We start from the raw sequence: 19,647 nt of genomic DNA, 5'->3' as shown, positions 1-19,647 counted from the left end.
TCATAATGTTTGACATAAGATTATTTCAATAATATGATTAAATTAAAATGTCATGCCAGGTAAGAATATTTCAGTCAAGCAATGCTGAAAGCAGCATATGGTTGTGGAGCAGTAACAAAAAGTAGGTGAAATAGATTAATCCAATTCTAGTTAAGTGAAGGTGCAACTACTGTATGTTATGAACATAAACAAGCTGCCTACAATTAGTTTTGTCCTCAAAACATGCTAATTTTGTTGAAATGTCTTAAGAAACCTCCCTTCTATTTTAGGCAATAAACAAAAATATGCTATTTTACTCAATAAATACAATGGTAGCCTTGGATAACACATTGCTATGGTATTGGTCTCGAATTGGACTCGTAGTTTTGCGGTCTTGGTCTCGACTCGGTCTCGACCCCCCTCGGTCTTGGTCTCAACTCGGTCTCAACCCTCTCAACTCCCCCTCGGTCTTGGTCTCGACTCGGTCTCGACCCCCCTCGGTCTCGGACTCAATTCACCAATGACTCAATCTGGACTTGGACTCAACCAAGGCGGTCTCGACTACAGCCCTGCGTGACAGTAAGCTAAAGTTTGTCTTTGTTGTTTTTTAACATGGAGGCCATAGTCAATAGCTGACCCGCAGTTGGGGTCATATTCACTTTTGAATTGAAATCCATTTAAAATGTAAGTATGTAAGTCAACAGCTAAAAAGACAACATTTATCTCACTGCCTCACTATTTTTGGCACTGACTCTAATAGATCCAGATCCGTAGCTCTTTGTAACTCTGGTCTAAAGTGTATTTCCTTGTAAAAAATAAAGAGCAGACTGAATAAAGAGAAGGTTATTAAGATTTCAAAAAGTTCTGGGCCAACATGTATTATAAATCTTAAATCTGGAGTGCAGACATAGCAATCAGGCTATTTGAGAAAAAAATGATGATACATGCCCTGGTCCCCATGACTAATTTCCTTCATGACTTACTTTTTTAGCTGCGCATGTCAACACTAAGTTACTTGACAAAGACCTTCCCTGCCCTGATGATTAATAGTATCAGGTGGTCTTGTCCCTGTCTAAACATTTGTGTGTGTAAATGTACATTTCTGCTAAAATATTTAAGTTTACTGTTTGAGTTTCAGCTCAAATCCACAAACAGCTAATGAACTACTCTCTGAAATGGGGATTTTCAGCTAACAAATAAAAGAGATTATTTAAAGAGGCTTGTTTTTCTTCATATTTTTCTGTAAATGTCTGGGGTATGTGAAAAATAGAAACATGGACGGATGAAACTACATGTCATTCATGTGCATGAAATGGACTACAGTAACTAAATGATAACAGTAGAAAAATGGTAGGTTTAATCAAAACAGTATACATTCACACAGACAATGGAAACAGGTAGCAAAAATATACACGCAAAAAACAAGCAAATAGCAATATATTAATATCTCACAGAGCACAGCAGATTAATATTTTACATCAGAAATTGGTTAGAAACTTGAGGCTACATTGCCTTGAGAGGTGAATTACTGGACAATAGATAAGCACATTGCAATAATAATAATAATCATCATCATTAACATCAGGACCTTTGACGTCCTGATGTTAAAATCACCTTTAGCCTTGATTCTACACTGAGGAATAAGCATCAATCACCTTTAGTCTTGAGTCTAGACTGACAGACAGTCACAATCAACCACCTTTAAGCCGCGGCCGCACTGATCCGTCAGAAAACAGACAGAATTATTGACTGATAGATTTCTGTCCTTTGGGCTGTTTTGGAACGTCAACGTGTTTGCCGGTTTAAAAAAACAGTAGGAACGTCTTGTATGTGCTAAACGGACGGTGACAAATTTGTCTGTCCAGAAAAAGTTCAGCTGGGTTGAACTTTCTGTCCGTCAAAACGGACGGAAATCTGACGGAGACGGACGTGTCATCAGCGCTGCCCAGACAATGGACAGCTCTCATTGAAAATGAATTGAAATTAACGGAGACGGACAGACACAACAGATCAGTGTGGCCGTGGCCTTAGTCTTGAGTCTAGACAGTCACAATCAATCAACTTTAGTCTTGAGTCTAGACTGACGGACAGTCACAATCAATCAACTTTTGTCTTGAGTCTAGACTGACGGATAGTCAGAATCAACCACCTTTAGTTCAAATGGTTTTATTTTGAATTTTGCAACATACATAAACAAAAAACAGAAATGAGCACGCAGGCCTGAACATGGAAAACAAAACAACACAAATTAAGGAGCAGACCTACAGGAGAGGCTCCCCCCCACCCCCCCACCCCCCCATACCCCCCATACCCCCCCATACCCCCCATACCCAGGGACTTCAGACATCAGAGATTGGATCACTCTAATAAGGAAGCGGTGTAAGTCCGGTCAAGTTGCGGTGTCAAGATAATGGAGAAGGGGATGCCAAATCTTATCAAACTGACCAAGTTTCTCTGCCAGAGCAAATCTTAGTCTTTCAAGGTGAGAAAGTCTTGTCATTTCTTCCAGCCACATTTTAGCGGATGGGACCTCCTTTCTTTTCCAAAACTTTAAAACCAATTTCATTGCTATAATCAGGGCATAAGACAACAGTTGATGTTGGCACCTCGGCAGAGTGGACAGAATCAACCACCTTTAGTCTTGAGTCTAGACTGACGGACAGTCACAATCAACCACCTTTAGTCTTGAGACTAGACTGAGGGACAGTCAGAATCAACCACCTTTAGTCTTGAGTCTAGACTAATCACCGTAAAAGCTGGTTCAATCATCACACGGAAAAGGACGCAACCGAGTGTGCATGGTCAAAATGACATTGTTATGGCCAAAACGACCAGGCTCACTTTGGTAGTGCCAAATAACATAATTTCGGATTTGCTTTCATTGAGTTGTAAAAATGTTTTGAAACATCCAGCACTTTGTTTGTGAGGCAGTTCTCAAGAGTATTAGGTTTTTATGGGATTTATAACTGGTTATTATGTGCATAGCAATGGAATGAGACTTTATGTTTATGAATAATGTTGCATGTACAAGGAGAAAACAATTGGGCCTAGAAATTAGCCCTGTGGACACCTCAGGTGATGTCTGCAGAAGAAATGATGAATCATCTATTATGACAGAAGGTGCTAATAGAAAGATACAATCTGAGCCGACTCAGTGCTGAGCCTGAGATGTCCACCAAGTGCTTAAGGCTGTAAATTAAAACTGCATGAGCTACAGTTTTAAATGCTGCACTAAGGTCTAAAAGGAGTAGAATCAAGCATTCTTCTGCATCTACAGTTCAAAGGAAGTCAATGGAAGGATTGTCTCTATGCTATGTTTTGAGCTGAAGCCTGATTGGAGTTATATCAACTGAGTATACGAATACTCCTTAATAGAATAGAAGCATATTAAACATCAGAAATATATGAGGATCAGAATATATGAAGTTGCCTGGAAATGTTGCAAAATGGTTTAACAGAGGTTTGAAAGTGGTGACATCTTGGGCACGTAGTAATCTCATGTGTGGACAAAATAATTTTTAATGGTGACTCATCATTGATGTGTCAACCATGGCTTGAAAATCATAAATACATGGCAGTCCTGAGAAAGAAAAGAGTTCCCATGACTAAATCTCATTTGGTGTACTCTTTGTGGACAGATTGGTTCTGCTGGTTTGACTGACAGCAACGTGCTTCTTTAAGCATGGGAAGCGTTTCACCAGCAGCAGTCTAAAGTGGTTCTGGAACTTTCTCCCAACAAATGTATAGAAGATGGGACTGATGCAGAAGTAAAGGTAGGCAACATTCCGGGTGACCTGAAGTGCATTACCAACTTTCTGTATTTGCTCACAGGTGGAGGCTTTATCGTGCATCAGTAATACAATGTTGTACGGGGTCCAGCACACAAAAAACAGCAGGACAATGACGAATATCAGCCTGACCGTCTTGAACTTGGTAACCATCCTGGATGATATAACGGTGATGGTGATTCTGATGTAGCAGTACACAATTACAGCCAAAGGAAAGAGGAAGAAAAGGAAAAGCTGGAGGTACATCCCTGCTGCCTTCAGGAGGGGCGCATTGATAATGTTGTTCGAGGTATTGCCAGGATACTCCTCGCAGAACACCTTTCCGTTGTAAGCAGTGTAACTGGTGTAGAGAATCATTGGTTTGATACACGCCAGGCTGCTGACCAGCCACACCCCAGCACAGGAGGCCACTGCATAGCTTCGTCTCCTCAGTCGCGGCGCAGCCAGAGAGTAAACGACTGCGAGGTGCCGGTCGAAGGTCAAAAGAGCTAGGAAGAGGACAGAGCTGTAGAAGCCCAGGTAGTAGGTGCTGCCTACAATCTTACACGCGATTGTGCCGAAGATCCAGTTGGAGAGCTGTTGGTAGATGCCCCAGAAGGGAAGGCTGCACATGAAGATCAGGTCAGACACCACCAGGTTCAGCAGGAAAATGTTGGTCACCGTGGTCAGCTTTTCAAACCTAGAAGAAGTCATGGAACATTGAGATGGAGAGTAAAACGGAGACTAAGGCTAATATTGTACCATCAGAGTATCCAGTATCCTATAGAAGAACATATCCAGATAGAGTGACTAAATACATTTACTCAAGTACTGCTTTCAAGTGATGTACTTCATGTTAAAGCTACACTAAGCGATTGTTTCTGACCACTAGAGGGTGACAGAAACTGCAATACATTTTGCAAACACTGTAAACTATTACTTGCAAACTATTACATAGTAACATGGCTAATAATTATACAACAACATATTTGCGTTCATATGTATTTACATGATACATGAACTTGTGTTTACTTGTGCTATTATAGAGCCGACTGTACAACCGCAAACGGGAAGGAGGGAAGATTTTCAAAAGGGAGTGGGGACCTGGAATCGCCAAAGTGTCTCTCTCAGCAGATGGAGAAGTGAGGTGTGTCAGTGTGTTATTCCCAGGAGCAACATTGTCTCTTACTGTTCTCTCTTCTTTGTACTTTTTGTCCTGTCTGTAACCATTTTCTGTCGCTCCCTTGAACACAGTTTATTGCTCTGGCCCCTTTCCCTCCCCTCATACTTATGTGTACCTTTCTCTCTCTCCATTAGTCTGTTTCATATTTTTATATTTTACCAGTGACATTGTGTGACTGTGATGCAGTTCCGTTACCCTGTTCTTGATGATATTTTAATTCAGCGTCTGAGGTTATGCTCATGAGTTCAGTAAAGACTGTCATTAAGGATTTTATTGGAGACAGTTTCTTCCAAATATGGTAATGCAGTACCTTGTCAGTTTTGTAATACAAATGTTTCAAATATTATTAGTCTTACAAAGTCAGCTGTACAAATGATTGAGGACTTGTAATAAACTACAGTAATATTTTATTGAATGTGAATTCTCTTGTGTTTTCTACTTTTTTTTTTTAATTTGTGGGGATTAAATTAGCAGATAATAAAGTAGCAGATTGTATTACCCTTTGTAAATAAACAGTAACATGCTGGCATATATTGTAAAATTACCATAAAACCACAGTTAAACTGCTGTCATATACTGTAATCCAATATACAGTAATATATTGTTAAAAGAAATTATAGTAGATGCACTGTAAAATGCTGGCGTCTCTGCTGCCAGTATTTTACTGTTATTTTACGGTGAAATTATTTACAGTGTACTTGCTTGTCTAATCCAGAGAGTCTGATGATCACAGTGTAGCTCCCTCCCTCTGCTGAGAGCAGGGACTGTAGGATAGGGTCCACTTGTAATTGTTACCGGCGTATGCCGAAACTGGCCCGGGTGGGCGGAGTCAGCACTTACATTAAAACGGGCAATGCCGCGGTGTGCGTAACAAGTGCAGCATTATATATTGATATGCAAATTATCGTATGACATCATCTGCCGACTTTCTGAGCAGCCAATAGCTGCTTTCCTTGGAAAAGAGTTAGCAACACTGCTACCAGTCCGGTAACTTAGCCCACACAGTGTACTAATGCTGATCTGAAGCCTGTCGAAGCTACAATAAATACGCCTATCAAAACATATCTATTGTGTTTTATTGTTCCACTACTTACTTTTCATCATAGTGATAATGGGTACAATGATAGATAACATTTGACAGTTGTCTTGTCCCACAATGTGCCACAGCAACACTAAAATAATATAGCTATGTGTAATAAGAGAATTGAAGCAGACATTTAAAAGTAACGCAAAAGTTACTTTCCCTAGTAACTAATTACTTTTATTATTTATTAATTGGTAAAGTAATTCAATTACTTTTGAGAGAAGTAACTAGTAACTGTAACTAATTACAGATTTTTTACTAATCAGTAACTTGCTCAACACTGGTATTAACAATTTGACAATAGTCAGGATTTATCCGTTAAATTTGGTTTGTGGTGCTCTGAGGCACTACATGGTCATTGAGACTGACACTGGTGCAGTAGGACAGGAGTACAGTATATCAAATCATTATGAGCACTGATATTATGTGGATTATAGTGCTTGAATACAGCAGGATTGGTGGTGGTTTATCACATGACATGGTACAAACCTAAAACTAACACTACTTGTAAATGATATTTTTTGTGATTGGTGTTTGGTTTTTTGGGGTTTTTTTTACTTCATATGTCCCAGTGTTGAAATTGTTGGGTTTCATCTTTGCTTTGAGTTGGCGCGGCCACTCACCGGTAGATGATGGCCAGGACCAGTCCATTGCCGAACAGACTGAGGAGAGTCATGAGGAAGTATAGGCATGATAGCTGAGCTCCCAGGTAGTTGTCACCATCCCTAGGACACGGACGAACTGGCTTTTCATCGTACTCCCCTGTGTAAAAGCCATAATCATACTCGGGGGTTGTGGTGTTCATCTCGAATGTTATCTGGAAAACCTGTTAAAAAAAACATCATCGCAGGTGTCACACAGATCATTAATCAGAGGATTCACAACAACAACATGATGTTGTTGATATGCATTTGCAAAATGATCAATCCTATCAAATCAATTCTACTACTTATTTGTGCTCCTGTAAGGCATACAAATAAGATCAGCCAGAAAGCAATGGTTTTAACTGCAAACCTCCAAGGTGCAGTACCCACCTCCCTGATGTAAAGCCAGACGTGTGCAGGAATGAGGAACACGCTAAGCTGAAGTGACTTACCACTTGGCTGGCTGAACAGCTTCTGCCTGTTGTCTGACTCTCAAGGCCAGAGCTGTTTGACTCAGAGTGAGTTCAAGTCACTCCAAGATAAGTCAGCCCAGGGGAAGGACTAGATGTGAGATGTGTGTGTGTGTGTGTGTGTGTGTGTGTGTGTGTGTGTATGTGTAAGAGGGGGGAAGGATTGGCCAAGAGAACAAGGCAACACACCCTCTGAATCAGTGACCTCCCTCCCTGGACTTTTCAGTTCACATTCTAATATTCACCCTGTAGAGAGGCCTTCAGCATAATAACTGCCTGTAGTGTAGCAAATGACAATAATGTAATAAATCTAACTGTAATTAAGTCTTTCATGCAATAAAAAGCCAATAATGTAATAAAATGTTTAATTGATAATGCAATATCATTTTTGTCAGTAATAGTAGCTTGTTAACTTAAAGTAATAATTTGTGACATTTTCATATGAACAAATTCCTGTTTCGCTACTCTCTATCGCCAATCTCTATAAAACAATAGTGATTCAACCTATAGCCAGTTCATGAAAGCTTTTACACTTGCTGTAAACACCCTGTGGTCTTTCCTGGAAAAATCCTCTGGCGCACAGGAAGGGATGCATGTCATGTTTCTGGTTTATTCGGAATAAACAGAAGAAGAACTGGGTAGTTAGCATGAGCAGCGATAGCCGCCATGGCTGAACAGACAAAGAATAGAGCGCCACCTACAGAAACTCAAACTTCATCAACAGAAAATCCAAGGAAAAAGACGTCACAGTACTGGACACACTGTTTGATTGACAGGTGGTCTCTGGAAAGTGCAGTGCAGAAACACCACAGCAATGAGATGAGATGGAGACAAAATTAAAAAAAAAACCAAGGCTAGTGCAAGCCGGGCCATTGATGTCCCGCCTCCTCTTGGCTTTCGCGCCCTATTATAATACGTGTTCTGCACTGCCCTCTGCGTTGTAGTGATATACTATATAAGTGGCAGTTCATACAATTTTAAGGGTTCTTGCCTGGGAAGTGCGTGTAAACAAACATTTTGATATTCAATTAAATTCAACTTTTATTGTAAAGTGCACAAGTACAAAAAAAAAAAAAAGGTAAAAAGGTAAAAAAAAGTAAAGTGCACAGGTAAACATACAATGAAAGGTAGTTGTGCATTCCCAGGTACAGATGCAGGTGCAGGTCCAGGTGTTATTAGGTATACCCAGAGTTCCTTGCAGATGGTGTCAACAATTTGGCTCTTCCAGAAGGTAAAAAGTAGCATTCCGCTGCATGCAGTGGTCACTGTTTTTGGAATCACCTCTCGTTTGTTCATAGAATTATCTGCAAACCACGATAGTTTGTGAAAGCAACGAAGAGAAAAAAGTTGAGTCAAAATGTTTTGTGTCGGGTTTGTATTTTTCCCACAGCACAGCTGAGGGCAAGGCAAATTCAGGCAAATTCAGGTCATGCAGTCAGTCAGTCAGTCAGTCAGTCAGGTAACACTTAGTGAGATGTCGCTTCATGAGATGGCCTCTAGAGGGCGTCTTTGGCGAGGAGATGCCCTTCGCCTATGGTCTAAATTGAATTGAATTTTACACACACAAACCATGGGTCTGTTCAGGATCTGTGCTTAGTGAATAATTTTTTTCGTAGGGAACAGCGAAGGCACGTCATAATGTGAGCAAACACTAACAGTTCAAACAACGCGATTATCACGTAGACCACCACAACTGTGTAGGTCTTGACGCCACTTCTCACGCAACTTTCAGCAATGGGTAGTCAGTCAGTCAGTTAGCTACTCTCACTCTTCTAGGCCCGGCAAAAAAAAAACAGGATCTCAAGCATTACCACGTTAAGTTAACTTGTTACGTTATTGACTTTACATTGCTTGCTAACCATTTTTTAGTTGAATAATGCAATAACATCTACCAGTAACGTAATATCACTCTGAAATCTCTTTTTCCACATGAAATAAGAGTAACACTAACAGTAATATTCAATTGGATTAAATGTTTGTATTTTGAGTAAATAACCTGATACTCTACTGTTGGGCTTGTGCATAGGCGATTCTAGGCTTTGCCACCAGGGGGTGCAAGGTTAAGAGAGACCAATTATTCATAACCTGGTCATAACTAGGCTACATGGCATCAATGCCTTCATATTGAGCTTTGGAAATGTTATAGCAGGATATGACAACACATTCTCACAACAACTCTGCATCACCAAACAAAACCACAAAATCAGCGCCAACACAGCATATCATCACAACAGTCATATAGGCCTAAGCACATAATAATATCCCACAGCTGACAGGCCAAGCCAATATCAACCTTCGCATCGCAAATGCCAGCAACAGCCATATGCCTCTGGCTGTCTAGTTGTCCTGCTATGCTGCCCTTCTCTAGAGGCTGCATAAATCCCTTCCATTTCGCGGTAGCATCCAAGTGGGTAGATAGTTTACTATGGTCTCGAAATGTTGCAGTTGCTTTGTGCCATGCCTGAAACCCCTTGGTCCTAAACGCAGGCTCGTAATGCTCCAGACCAAACGCCCGGCAAGGGAAACAGAAAGCCCGATCGTCTCGTACACTGTATTCCAGAAAGGCGAACTCCCGTGTACCATTCCTTCCGGAACTTACGTGCTGGCAACTTGTCGTTCATGGACTTGGTCGGGAAATCAACGACAGGCTGATACGGCCCAGATGTCAGATGTTGAAGCGCCTTCTCCGGACCAAGGCAGGGGTCCCTTTCGTTGGGCACGGCTGCGCTAGTCGCCGATGCTGTGATAGGCGTAGTACTATTTGTCTTCTCTTCATTATCATTGCCGGCTGCTGCTGCTGCTTCTGTGGCAATGCCATCGTCTTGGCTCTCGGTGTTGCAGACATTTTCATTTGTGTCCTCTTGTTTTTCTTTGAGAAAAACTGATCAATTGTTTTGTTTCCCCTTTTCAACATTCTTGAACTAGCCTAGCTAATGCAAGACAAACGGAAGGTGACCGTTGTTGTACGTAGCGTGGGTCACGTGTTGAAGAGTTGAGAGGTCATTGTGCAGGTTTACTTATCCAGATACACGATCGAGAAATTTGCATTAAATAATGTTGAATACAATGAAATATAGATAAGTACGGCATACTTTTTTTAAATTATTATTTTTTTTATTTTATTTTTTAAAATAGTTTAGATGTAGAAATTTCAATGTTTTCATCTGACCACTAGGGGGTGCAATTGCACCCCTTGCACCCCCGGTAAAATCGCCATTGGGCTTGTGGATAGGGCTGCATAGCCTGTAGTCCAGAGTCGTTTGTCTGGTCTTGCATTACTGCTTCCCCTGATTTCAATGAGGGTTCAATTGGAAATCTTGTGTCGTTTTTCCAAATCCCTGGTCATTTATATGGTCTTGCATTATTATCAACTACTACCCTTGATCTGCGAGTGCTAAACCATAAGGAGGATAAGGACAAACGATTGGCTTGCAGTGTTTCCGATGCTGCACACTATTGAAAGACACATTCTGACACGACATGTTATGAAATAGCTGTGAAATCATGGTTTCACTTTTAGGTCAATTGCCTGTCAATGCCAATGGCCACATGTTTCAATAGCCTCTGTCTTCAGGAGATAATTCTTACCTTCTAACCCTTATTCTCTCTCACATCTACTCATAATACCATTGAATTGCCTACTTACGAATTCCTAAGAAAAGGTTTCTCTCACTATCAACACAACATCATCCAGTTAATCTTGGGGGATGTCAAAAAGTCATAAAAGTTAACTTTTTTTTTTTGTAATTAACATATAACATACAAATTATTATTATTATTTCCAGTTGTGCCACTACTCGTTCATATTCCCACAGTTCTACATTACTGCTTCTGCCTGGCCAATGAAGCTTCAGGAAGCATCTGAGGAAAATAGTGAATGTGTGTATTCTTATTGAGCATGTACCGTAAGAGAATCTATTATTTTTGTTTTAGAATCACGTCAGATTGATGTGGAAGCGAATAAGATTGCCTCCCCACTGAACATTATTAGCCTTCATTGCAACAGACAGGTTTATTAAGAACACACTGATATTAGCAGCCAGGCTCTGTGTGTGTGTGTGTGTGTGTGTGTGTGTGTGTGTGTGTGTGTGTGTGTGTGTGTGAAGGAAGGGGAGGGGCTGGGGGTGCAGAGGCTGTTGGTACAGTGCTGCTTGGGGATTTGGGCATTGTGTGTCTTTCTGAAGGCACATTAACAATGTTTAATGAGGGTAGGGAGATGAACACACAGTCACTTAACCCGCTCAGGTTCTCTCGGCAGGTCAGGGGATTTGGACCGGCAACCTTACTCTAATCTTCACCCTACTTCAGGTTGAACCTTGAACCTCTTCTATATGTAAATATTCAGTGAAGGGCCTGCTCATACTGTACAACTACTCAGTTTTACAGCAAATAACTCTCAAAGTTCCCATGCTATCCCATCTCTATGATTTTGTTTTTAAATCTACTATTGCTTGAAGACTAAGTTTGCATTTTTGAAAATGCATTAACTTTAAATTTAAAGCCAGGGTAGGCAATTTTGTTATTATTTGTTATTTGAATTTTATTTGATAGGGACGATGCAATTTAACATAGTTCCAATACAGAGCATGAAACTGATGTGCTGCACAGAGAGTTTATAGCTATTGCTAATTTTCAACTCTTGTATCTAGTTGGGCTTTTACATGTACAGTGTAATTAAAATATACAGCTTTCAGTATCATAAAACCACAATACACTACAGATATGGAAATGTAGAACCATTTTGGTAATATTTGGTGGAATTGTCTTTACATCTCGACTATCAATAGTTGAGAGCTATCAATAAATTCAATAAATCAAATGCTCTGAGAAAAAATCCTGTAATCAGCCACTCCAAAATTTCAGGGTGCCTGAATCTGAACAACCAATCAGGCGAGTTCGGAAAAGTAAAATTACTAACTTTAAGATATACTCAAAAAAGTACACAAAAAACTCAATTACAGTAACATGAGTAAATGTAATAAGTTACTTCCACCCTTGCTTTTAACAGTGTCTTCATTAAACATCTTTGATTATTTATGCATATAAATATAGGAAAATTTGGATTCCTATGATAGGACCCCTTTAACTGAATCTGTATGTTCTATCCAGAAGCTGTACTGAAAGAATGAAAGGTGGAATAAGGTTTCATAATTGTGGTTTATTTGTCCATGAAATCATTTTCCAACAAAAGTAAGTACTAATGCAATGTATTAGCACAATATTGTAACCATATATACAACAATACCATTGTGCACACATATTTCATTTTCCCAGCATTTAATTGATGTTAGAAAAACATTTGACGATTATAATTGGATGCATCTTGGAATATATTACAAATATGTTTTTGTAAAAAATCTATATAAAGAAAAACTCAAAACAGCTATATGTGACAAAACATGTTGCAATCTGAAGGATTGAAAAAAATGATGTTCAAACGGCATGTACTATTTCTGCAGTGAAGATGGTCAAGATTAGTATACAGAAGGAAGTATTGAGCAATAAGGAACTGGTGGATGTCACTTCTCGGAAATGGAGATGAAGCAGAAACAGCACCACAAAAAGTTTTTCACACTGTGCATGTGCGTAAACATCAACACATTACAATGAGGGGAGAAAAAAAAGATAAACCTGACCTCGTAGACTATCACAACCCCACAGCATTAAATCTGTTTTTTTCATCTTCATATACAGATGTGTTTTTTTTCCCCCTGGCCTTATCAACAGCCTTCTTACTTTCGAAATTGTTTCTGAGAACATGTTTGCAGTTTGCAGTTTTGGTCTTATATCTGTGAACAAGGCTTTGCTTAAGACGGAAATCTTCTGCAACAAGCATGTTGAGTAGTAAGTGATTAAATGCTTTTGTGAAAACACTTGGAATTTGAAGTACTTAATGGCTGTGGACCATCAGGAAACTGAAAAGCCGTAAGCCCAGAACAGATGTACTTTAGCGCCATGGGATATACAGTAAAGCAGTGTAATATGTTTGCACAGTAAAATCATATTTGTAGCAAAAAATTGTAAAAAAAAAAAAAAATGCACTGTAAAAATAATAGTAGTAGTAATAAATAGTAGGATGGTCATCCTGAAATTATTACTCCGTCCTGCATGTTGGCCTTGTGTCAATAGCCCTGCAAAACTTGAATGATTGTTTTCAATGCGGCCACAATGTACATCATGGCCTGCTACGCTAACAGCAGTGCTATATCTTTGAAACCTGGCAATCTTACTAGCTCTGACAATAGTTGGTAGCTCTTCAATGGCAGATCTATACTTGTTTGGAAACTGCCATCCTCAAGTTCTTTGATACCACAGAACTTGAATGTATAGAACGGTCATTCCTATTCAAATCAACGTTCCAGGATGGTCGGAGCGGCGGCCATTTTTATATCTTTACCGTTAGGCTAGCTTCCGTATAACCCGATTTACGGTGAGGTGAGAGGTTTTGCTGCAAGAACCAAAGCAGCTTCTCTGTCTCCTTGCTGCCATGGATTGCTAACATGCTAATGTTGACTAGAAGAGCTAGAGAGGGAAGTGCAATCTTTGATAATGCTACGTTAGCCTCGTCGCTAACGTTAGCTTTCAGTTGAGTTTTGACAGTTTGCTAACAGACTCATCTGCACAGTTCTCAAGCAAGTGTGACTCACTTTATGGCCTTAATGCCCAAGCTTGTGTTGTCACCATAGTAACTAACCTTTAAAATTGCATAATCACCATTTTATGCTGTACTAGCCAAAACTACCATGGCAAACAGTGGAAGGACCGTTCTATCCATTCAAGTTTGATACATTTATTCCAATTTTTTTGTGTTGTGTAATGTCTTCATATGCCTCTGCCCTTTTAGACCATGACTCACTTGAAAAGAGGCCAAGTATCCTCATAGAAGAGCAATAGACGAGGCCTAAAAAAAAACACCTTGTGATGCCTATGTCATCCTCAAGGGATCGTGTCAATGCATCATCATCAACAGGTTTTAGTCCAATTCTATTTAACAGAATTTTTAATACAAAGCATGAACTTCACATGTAGAAATCCCAGCATTAGAAGAGAGGAATCTTTAGTCTTTAATAGTTATTATTGCATGCACAAGTCTGAAAACAAGAAACATTTGCTGACAAAATAAAAACCCACCTAAGTCTTTGACATGGTTGGTTAATGGTTGGTTAAGGACATGCTTGACATGTTTATTCCTTATTGGTTCTAACCACATGGAACTTATTTCCTGGGACAAGAGCCTTTTTCCCCACTAAACAACCAATGCTTTCTTCAGGTGACTGTCAAAATACAGTTGACCTTCTGAATTTGTGTTAAAAATAAACATATCTCTTCCTGCTGCATGTAAACATCCCTGTTTCATTGCATATGTATACGTTTGTATGCTTATTGCTTTGCCAGTATCAGCTGATGTGAGGCCTGTAGTTTAGATGTGTGCAAACCCCTCTACCTGGATCCTAAATTGTCGGTCTCTTTGGCTCCATCAGCTTGTTCCCTCTCATTTGTCTTTGTTCATTTCCCCCACATACCTGACGTGACTGAGAATATCAGCTTTTTCTAACTTCCTCTTTGCTGCCTGTGTTCTTTTTCTTATTAAAATCAATACAATATTTCCCCCCTGATGATTACTGTACATCAGGCAGAGGGAGCAAATTGAGCTCAGATTAACCATAGAAGGCAGATTGGAGTTTTAGTTCTACAAACATTTCTTGGAGACAGAGCTGCTCTGGAGGCAGAAATAATCTCATTGGTTGAGTTAAATCTCAATGGGCGGGGCCAAAGAACAACAATTTTGGGCAAGTTAGCTAACTGGCAAACTTGAATGGCCAAGAATGAAGAGAGGAGGTAGCTATTATATTATGAATCTGAAAAAAATGCAATCTAGCCATACTAAGTTAGCTAGTTAGCCAAGCTGACCTTCCATGTTCAAAGTAGTAATGCTAGCCTATAGCTTTCTAGGTGAGCTAGTTAGCTAGCCTGCTGACCTTCTAAGATCATGAATGCCATGATCATGAATAAATGACCATGAGTCATTGCCATTTATATTTTTATTTATATTTAGCCACACTGACAAGATGTCACCACTTAAAATTTCCTTCAGGCTAACAACTATGTAGGCAAAAAATACAAAGAACAATATTAGCCATTTAGTCCTGTCCTGTTCCAAAAAACAGTGGTTCTTTAGCTCAGCCCACTGAAGTTTAACTCAACCATTGAGATTATTTGTGCCTCCAGAGCAGCTCTGCCTCCAAGAAATATTTGAAGAACTAAATCTCCTCATAGAGGAGTCAACAGTCAAGCCCAACCCAGTCAAGTAGAGATACAGTAAAAAAACTTCCTGGAACCGAACACAGTCTTTGGACGTTTTAGCCAATAGCAGCCTCTCCCTTGCTGCCGTATCATCAGATGTTGGGTCCTTTGCTGAAGCCATCGTCCCTGAGGTTGTACGTCTGATAACATATGGAAACATCACAAACCCCCGGTAGCCCTGGAGTGCCCCGTTTACCGGGACCTCCTGGGGTTCCTGGTTTCCCGGGCATTCCCTGGTTGCCTGGATGGCCAATTCCATCAGAGCCACGAGGACCTTGAACTCCTGAAGTGATAGGTGATGAATAAAGAATTAAAAAGATAAAATTGGATTTAAATGAAAAAAAACGTCTTATAGAACTAAAGTTAAAGAATAAATTATTGGTTTAAATACTTAAAAAGCAGGTACAATTACTTTCTACTCCATCTAAATCAGATTGTTATATCATTTTCAGTTATTAGAAGCTATCCCCAGTAAACAACTTTGATGTATATTGCTGATCTCTGAGTAGGTTTTTTTTTTCCTCAGTGTAAGTTTGTTCATAGTTATTAAATTTGTTTTACCATCAACACCCATATTAAAAATGTAAGACTACGAACAGCTTTGATGCATTTTCCCAAAAATGAACTCATGCACATAATATGCACAGATTTGAAAGCACAGATGTAAGTACATTGTGGTCAAGTTGCCGAAACAGCTGCAACTCTTTCAAATGGGTAATGAGTGAAGATCTTCGAGAAGAAAGGCTGATAGGTGGATTCTCTTTACTTACCTGGCTGTCCAGGTGGTCCCGGGGTCCCGGGCCTACCTTCCCCTTTGCTGCCTTTGAACCCTTTTGGCCCCATGTCACCTGAGGACATAATATGTTCACTATCAGGAAAGAGCACCGACTCAATTGCAGAATTTGTTGTCAAATTTGAAACCTAATTCAAATTTAAATTTGGTCATTTTTGCTTTGTTTAGTTTGAAATAAAAGTTGAAAGTTGAAAGCAAAAATGATCTAATTCAAGCCATTCCATTCAGTCTCAAATTTGACAATACAAATTAAATTTTTGCATACAACGATTCAATTCAAACATCAAAAATTCAAATGAATTAAATTCAAATTCAGTTTCTGCTGGCACTAATCTCTGCCTATAGTACATTGCCTACAGGTAACATAAGATTTTCTACAGCAACCTCTGCTATGAGTAAGTGAATTAAGCTGGCCTCAGGTATATTCCTTTAGACTCTGGACCACAGACGAAATTTACAATGTTGGTTACAGTGGTGTGCACACACTATCACCTCACCAGGACAGGTGCTGCCAAGCTATAAAAGGGGCACTTAAGACAGAATGTGATAGATATGTTGTAACAATAGGCCTACTCGATGTTTGCTCAATCTGAGTCTTTTGCTTTCCCAAAATCTGCTGTTCCATCTAAGTGACCCCAATGCACTGATCCGCAAATAGCTTAACAGTAGAGAAAATGGTCTAATGTGGTCCTGATTGCTAGGAATAATCACAAATTGACAATGTAATTTGTATTAAACTCTTCATTCAGTTGTATGCAATTAAAACCAACAATTTAAGAGACTTTTGATACAATATGCCTTTTCACCTGCACATTTATACATTACACCTTTAGCTGTGCTTTTACACATTTTATTCATTTTTTAAAGGATACAGTCGCTGCTCCAGTGTTGCTGCACCAATGCTCCAAAAAGTAATTTATGAATGGATCATTAATACTGTACCTAGTACATTCTGTACTGTCTGTGATCACCTCTGGGTCACAATGATCATAGTTTTATAGCATAGTTTAGTATAGTTTTATGTTCAACCTGGGCCTTATTTCCCTGGTTTTTCCCATCAATGATGATTGATTGTGCACAAATTGTACAAAATGACTACACTGTGGTTAGAGCTTTACCTAGCTCCAGTTAGCAGGCAGCGCTGCTCTCTCACACACAGGGCAACATACTCTCCAACAGCTGAATCCAAAAAGCAATTAAAACACGCCCTTCCAACACTCTGAAATAATACATCCAATTTCCGATTACCCACTTTGTGAAACTTGTGTTTATTGCAGTATTAAATTAGATATGTTGTTTAAACTCGCATGAGGTCATTGGCAAGTAAGTAGACCGTTCCAAGTACGCTGATGCTGCGTTCATCAGATGTTCTGTAAATACCAACTGCCCAGTGGGAAAACGTGTTTACATCAGCCTCCCAGTGGTAATCATAAGTAGGATAGTGGGGAAAGTGGGGAATTTTTGGTAGTCTCTGATATCTCCCACCTGGCATCACAAGTTGCGGAGGTGTGTCGGCATAAGCGGTAAACAGGAAATCCACCTGTTTTGTCAGTCCAAGGTACTCAAGTTATCAGTTATATTCGCAATAATACAGTCAACCGCACACACGAAAAGTGAGAGATATCTGCGGTTGTTCATTGATGGTTGATTTTACATTCATAAATACAAATGATTTTGAATGTGCGCATTCCAAAGAGTAAAACACGTAAAGAATGCTTTCAAACCGAAGCAACTGAAATGTTGTGCTAATAATTATTTAAAGACATGTAACTGCAGTGTGAGCGTTATTGTTTGGAAACAACGTGTTTTTATCGCTTTCTGGGTTTGAGCGTAAGGGGGAAAAGCTATGAATCAAAAGGGCGCTTCTAGATCTCATGACAGAACGGCAGGTGCCACAGCGCACGCACACCATTGGTCGGTCACATCACCTTTGAGGCCGGGACGACCCTGCTCTCCGGGCGGTCCCTGGTAACCCTGAGAGCCGGTCCTGCCGGGGTAGCCCGGGGGCCCCGCGGAGCCTTTGAGTCCCGGTGTTCCCGGCTGGCCCGGGGGTCCCTTCAGGCTCTGACAGGTTTCACAGCTAGACGGGGGAGCCAGGGTCTGGAGCAACGCTGGGAGCTGGTCTGGGGGATGAAGCCAGAGAGTATTGAGTTAATCCATTTGGAAGTTAAATAGCAAGTCAAAGGTGCTTTCATCAGTGTCTGAAATTAACTCTTTGGTTCACCTGCCAATAATTTGGTAACAATTTACAATTACTTTACACTTTACAAGGGTCACTAGGTTAAGGGTTAGTTAATGCTTAATAAGCATTAACTAACCCTTAATTAACAGTTAACCAATGTGTAATTTACTAATGGTGTTAACTAAGGTATTCATTTATACATTATTTAATAGTTTATAAAGATGACTATTAAATAATGTATAAATTAATACCTTAGTTAACATGAACACCATTAGTAAATGATTACCAGACACATTAGTTAACTGTTAATTAAGGGTTAGTTAATGCTTATTAAGCATTAACTAACCCTTAACTTAGTGACCCTTATTGTAAAGTGTTACCAATAATTTTTACCATAGAAGTGTGTCACCCTACCCATTTTCAATGCTATTTTGTCTATAGAATTTAATTTAAAACTTGCTCGCTCACTTTTTTTTCACTTCTTACTTTTACATTTGCATTTTTTTCTGGTAGGTGCCCTTAAACCTGCTATGTTACCAACTTGTTTTACAAGTTGAAAAGACCCAAGACTGTATACAACTGGGACATTCAAATGTTATCGTCTGGAAGTTACTGGCCAGTGTGGTGGTAAACCTTTTTGATTTATCCACCAAAGATAGATCGGCGCTGAGACCCTGGCTTCCATATTCTGGTTCTCAGCAAAGTGACAAAAAAAAAAAAAAAAAAAACAGACAGACAGACAGACAGACAGACACTTACTACGCAGTACATCAGTGCAGAGCTTTATGAGGTGTTCATCTGAGGGAGGCTTCCCCTGAAAGACACGATTACACCTTCATTCAGCTGAATCCACTCTGGGACTCTGAAAACAGACTCAGTGTGTGATTGAGTATGCCTGCAGATCTACAGGATCTTCTCAACGCTCCGCTGTCTGCCTTCACATAGCCCACACACTGACAGCCATGCCCCCATTACTTCCAAACTTAACACTTCAAATCCAAGTAAGAAACCATCTGCATCTTTTAAACCTGTTTTTTTTTTTTGGCTGCTCAGAGGAAATGGTCAGGAGGCTCACTCACAGGTTTCCCAGGATAGCCCGGCTGGCCTGGTTGTCCCGGCAACCCGTCCTGGCCGGGAAATCCCCTGGGACCCACGACACCCATGTGTCCCATGTCGCCTTTCTTCCCTTCATGTCCCTTGGGGCCCAACTCCCCCACCACTCCTTTCTGAGGGAGCACGAG

At 40.0% G+C, this 19,647-nt stretch overlaps 2 protein-coding genes across 3 annotated transcripts in view; both read right to left on the bottom strand.

The window, feature by feature from the left end:
• Window positions 1–2,307: 2,307 nt before the first annotated feature.
• Window positions 2,308–7,145, bottom strand: LOC139666370 (C-C chemokine receptor type 3-like). 2 transcript variants are annotated; one of them, XR_011696906.1, is made up of 4 exons: window positions 7,110–7,145; window positions 6,637–6,839; window positions 2,657–4,446; window positions 2,308–2,612 (listed from the first exon to the last, which is right to left on the bottom strand). XR_011696906.1 is itself a non-coding variant. In XM_071545559.1 (3 exons), the coding sequence occupies exons 2-3, from the start codon at window positions 6,816–6,818 to the stop codon at window positions 3,585–3,587; spliced, it is 1,044 nt and encodes a 347-aa protein (XP_071401660.1). In that variant the 5' UTR covers window positions 6,819–6,839; window positions 7,110–7,145; the 3' UTR covers window positions 2,308–3,584. The 2 variants fall into 2 exon arrangements, 1 of the variants encoding a protein (XP_071401660.1); XM_071545559.1 differs by having other exon boundaries at window positions 2,308–4,446.
• A 5,152-nt stretch (window positions 7,146–12,297) lies between these two features.
• LOC139666369 (collagen alpha-1(XXI) chain) overlaps window positions 12,298–19,647 on the bottom strand; it is an 84,066-nt gene continuing 76,716 nt past the window's right edge. Inside the window, exons 29-33 of the mRNA XM_071545558.1 lie at window positions 19,486–19,632; window positions 19,166–19,220; window positions 18,153–18,347; window positions 16,202–16,279; window positions 12,298–15,714 (exon numbers count right to left, since the gene is read on the bottom strand). Of these exons, the coding sequence (XP_071401659.1) occupies window positions 15,524–15,714; window positions 16,202–16,279; window positions 18,153–18,347; window positions 19,166–19,220; window positions 19,486–19,632 (666 nt within the window). The 3' untranslated portion in view covers window positions 12,298–15,523. The remainder of the gene's footprint in view (window positions 15,715–16,201; window positions 16,280–18,152; window positions 18,348–19,165; window positions 19,221–19,485; window positions 19,633–19,647) is intronic.

The sequence above is a fragment of the Centroberyx affinis genome, unplaced genomic scaffold, assembly GCF_046629955.1.
Source record: "Centroberyx affinis isolate AG114_WGS23_722 - 3 ecotype Tasmania unplaced genomic scaffold, CSIRO-AGI_Caff_v1 ptg004961l_1, whole genome shotgun sequence".
Lineage (NCBI taxonomy): Eukaryota > Metazoa > Chordata > Actinopteri > Beryciformes > Berycidae > Centroberyx > Centroberyx affinis.
The sequence above is the reverse complement of the archived record's forward strand: the minus strand, read 5'-3'. Positions and strand labels throughout refer to the sequence as shown.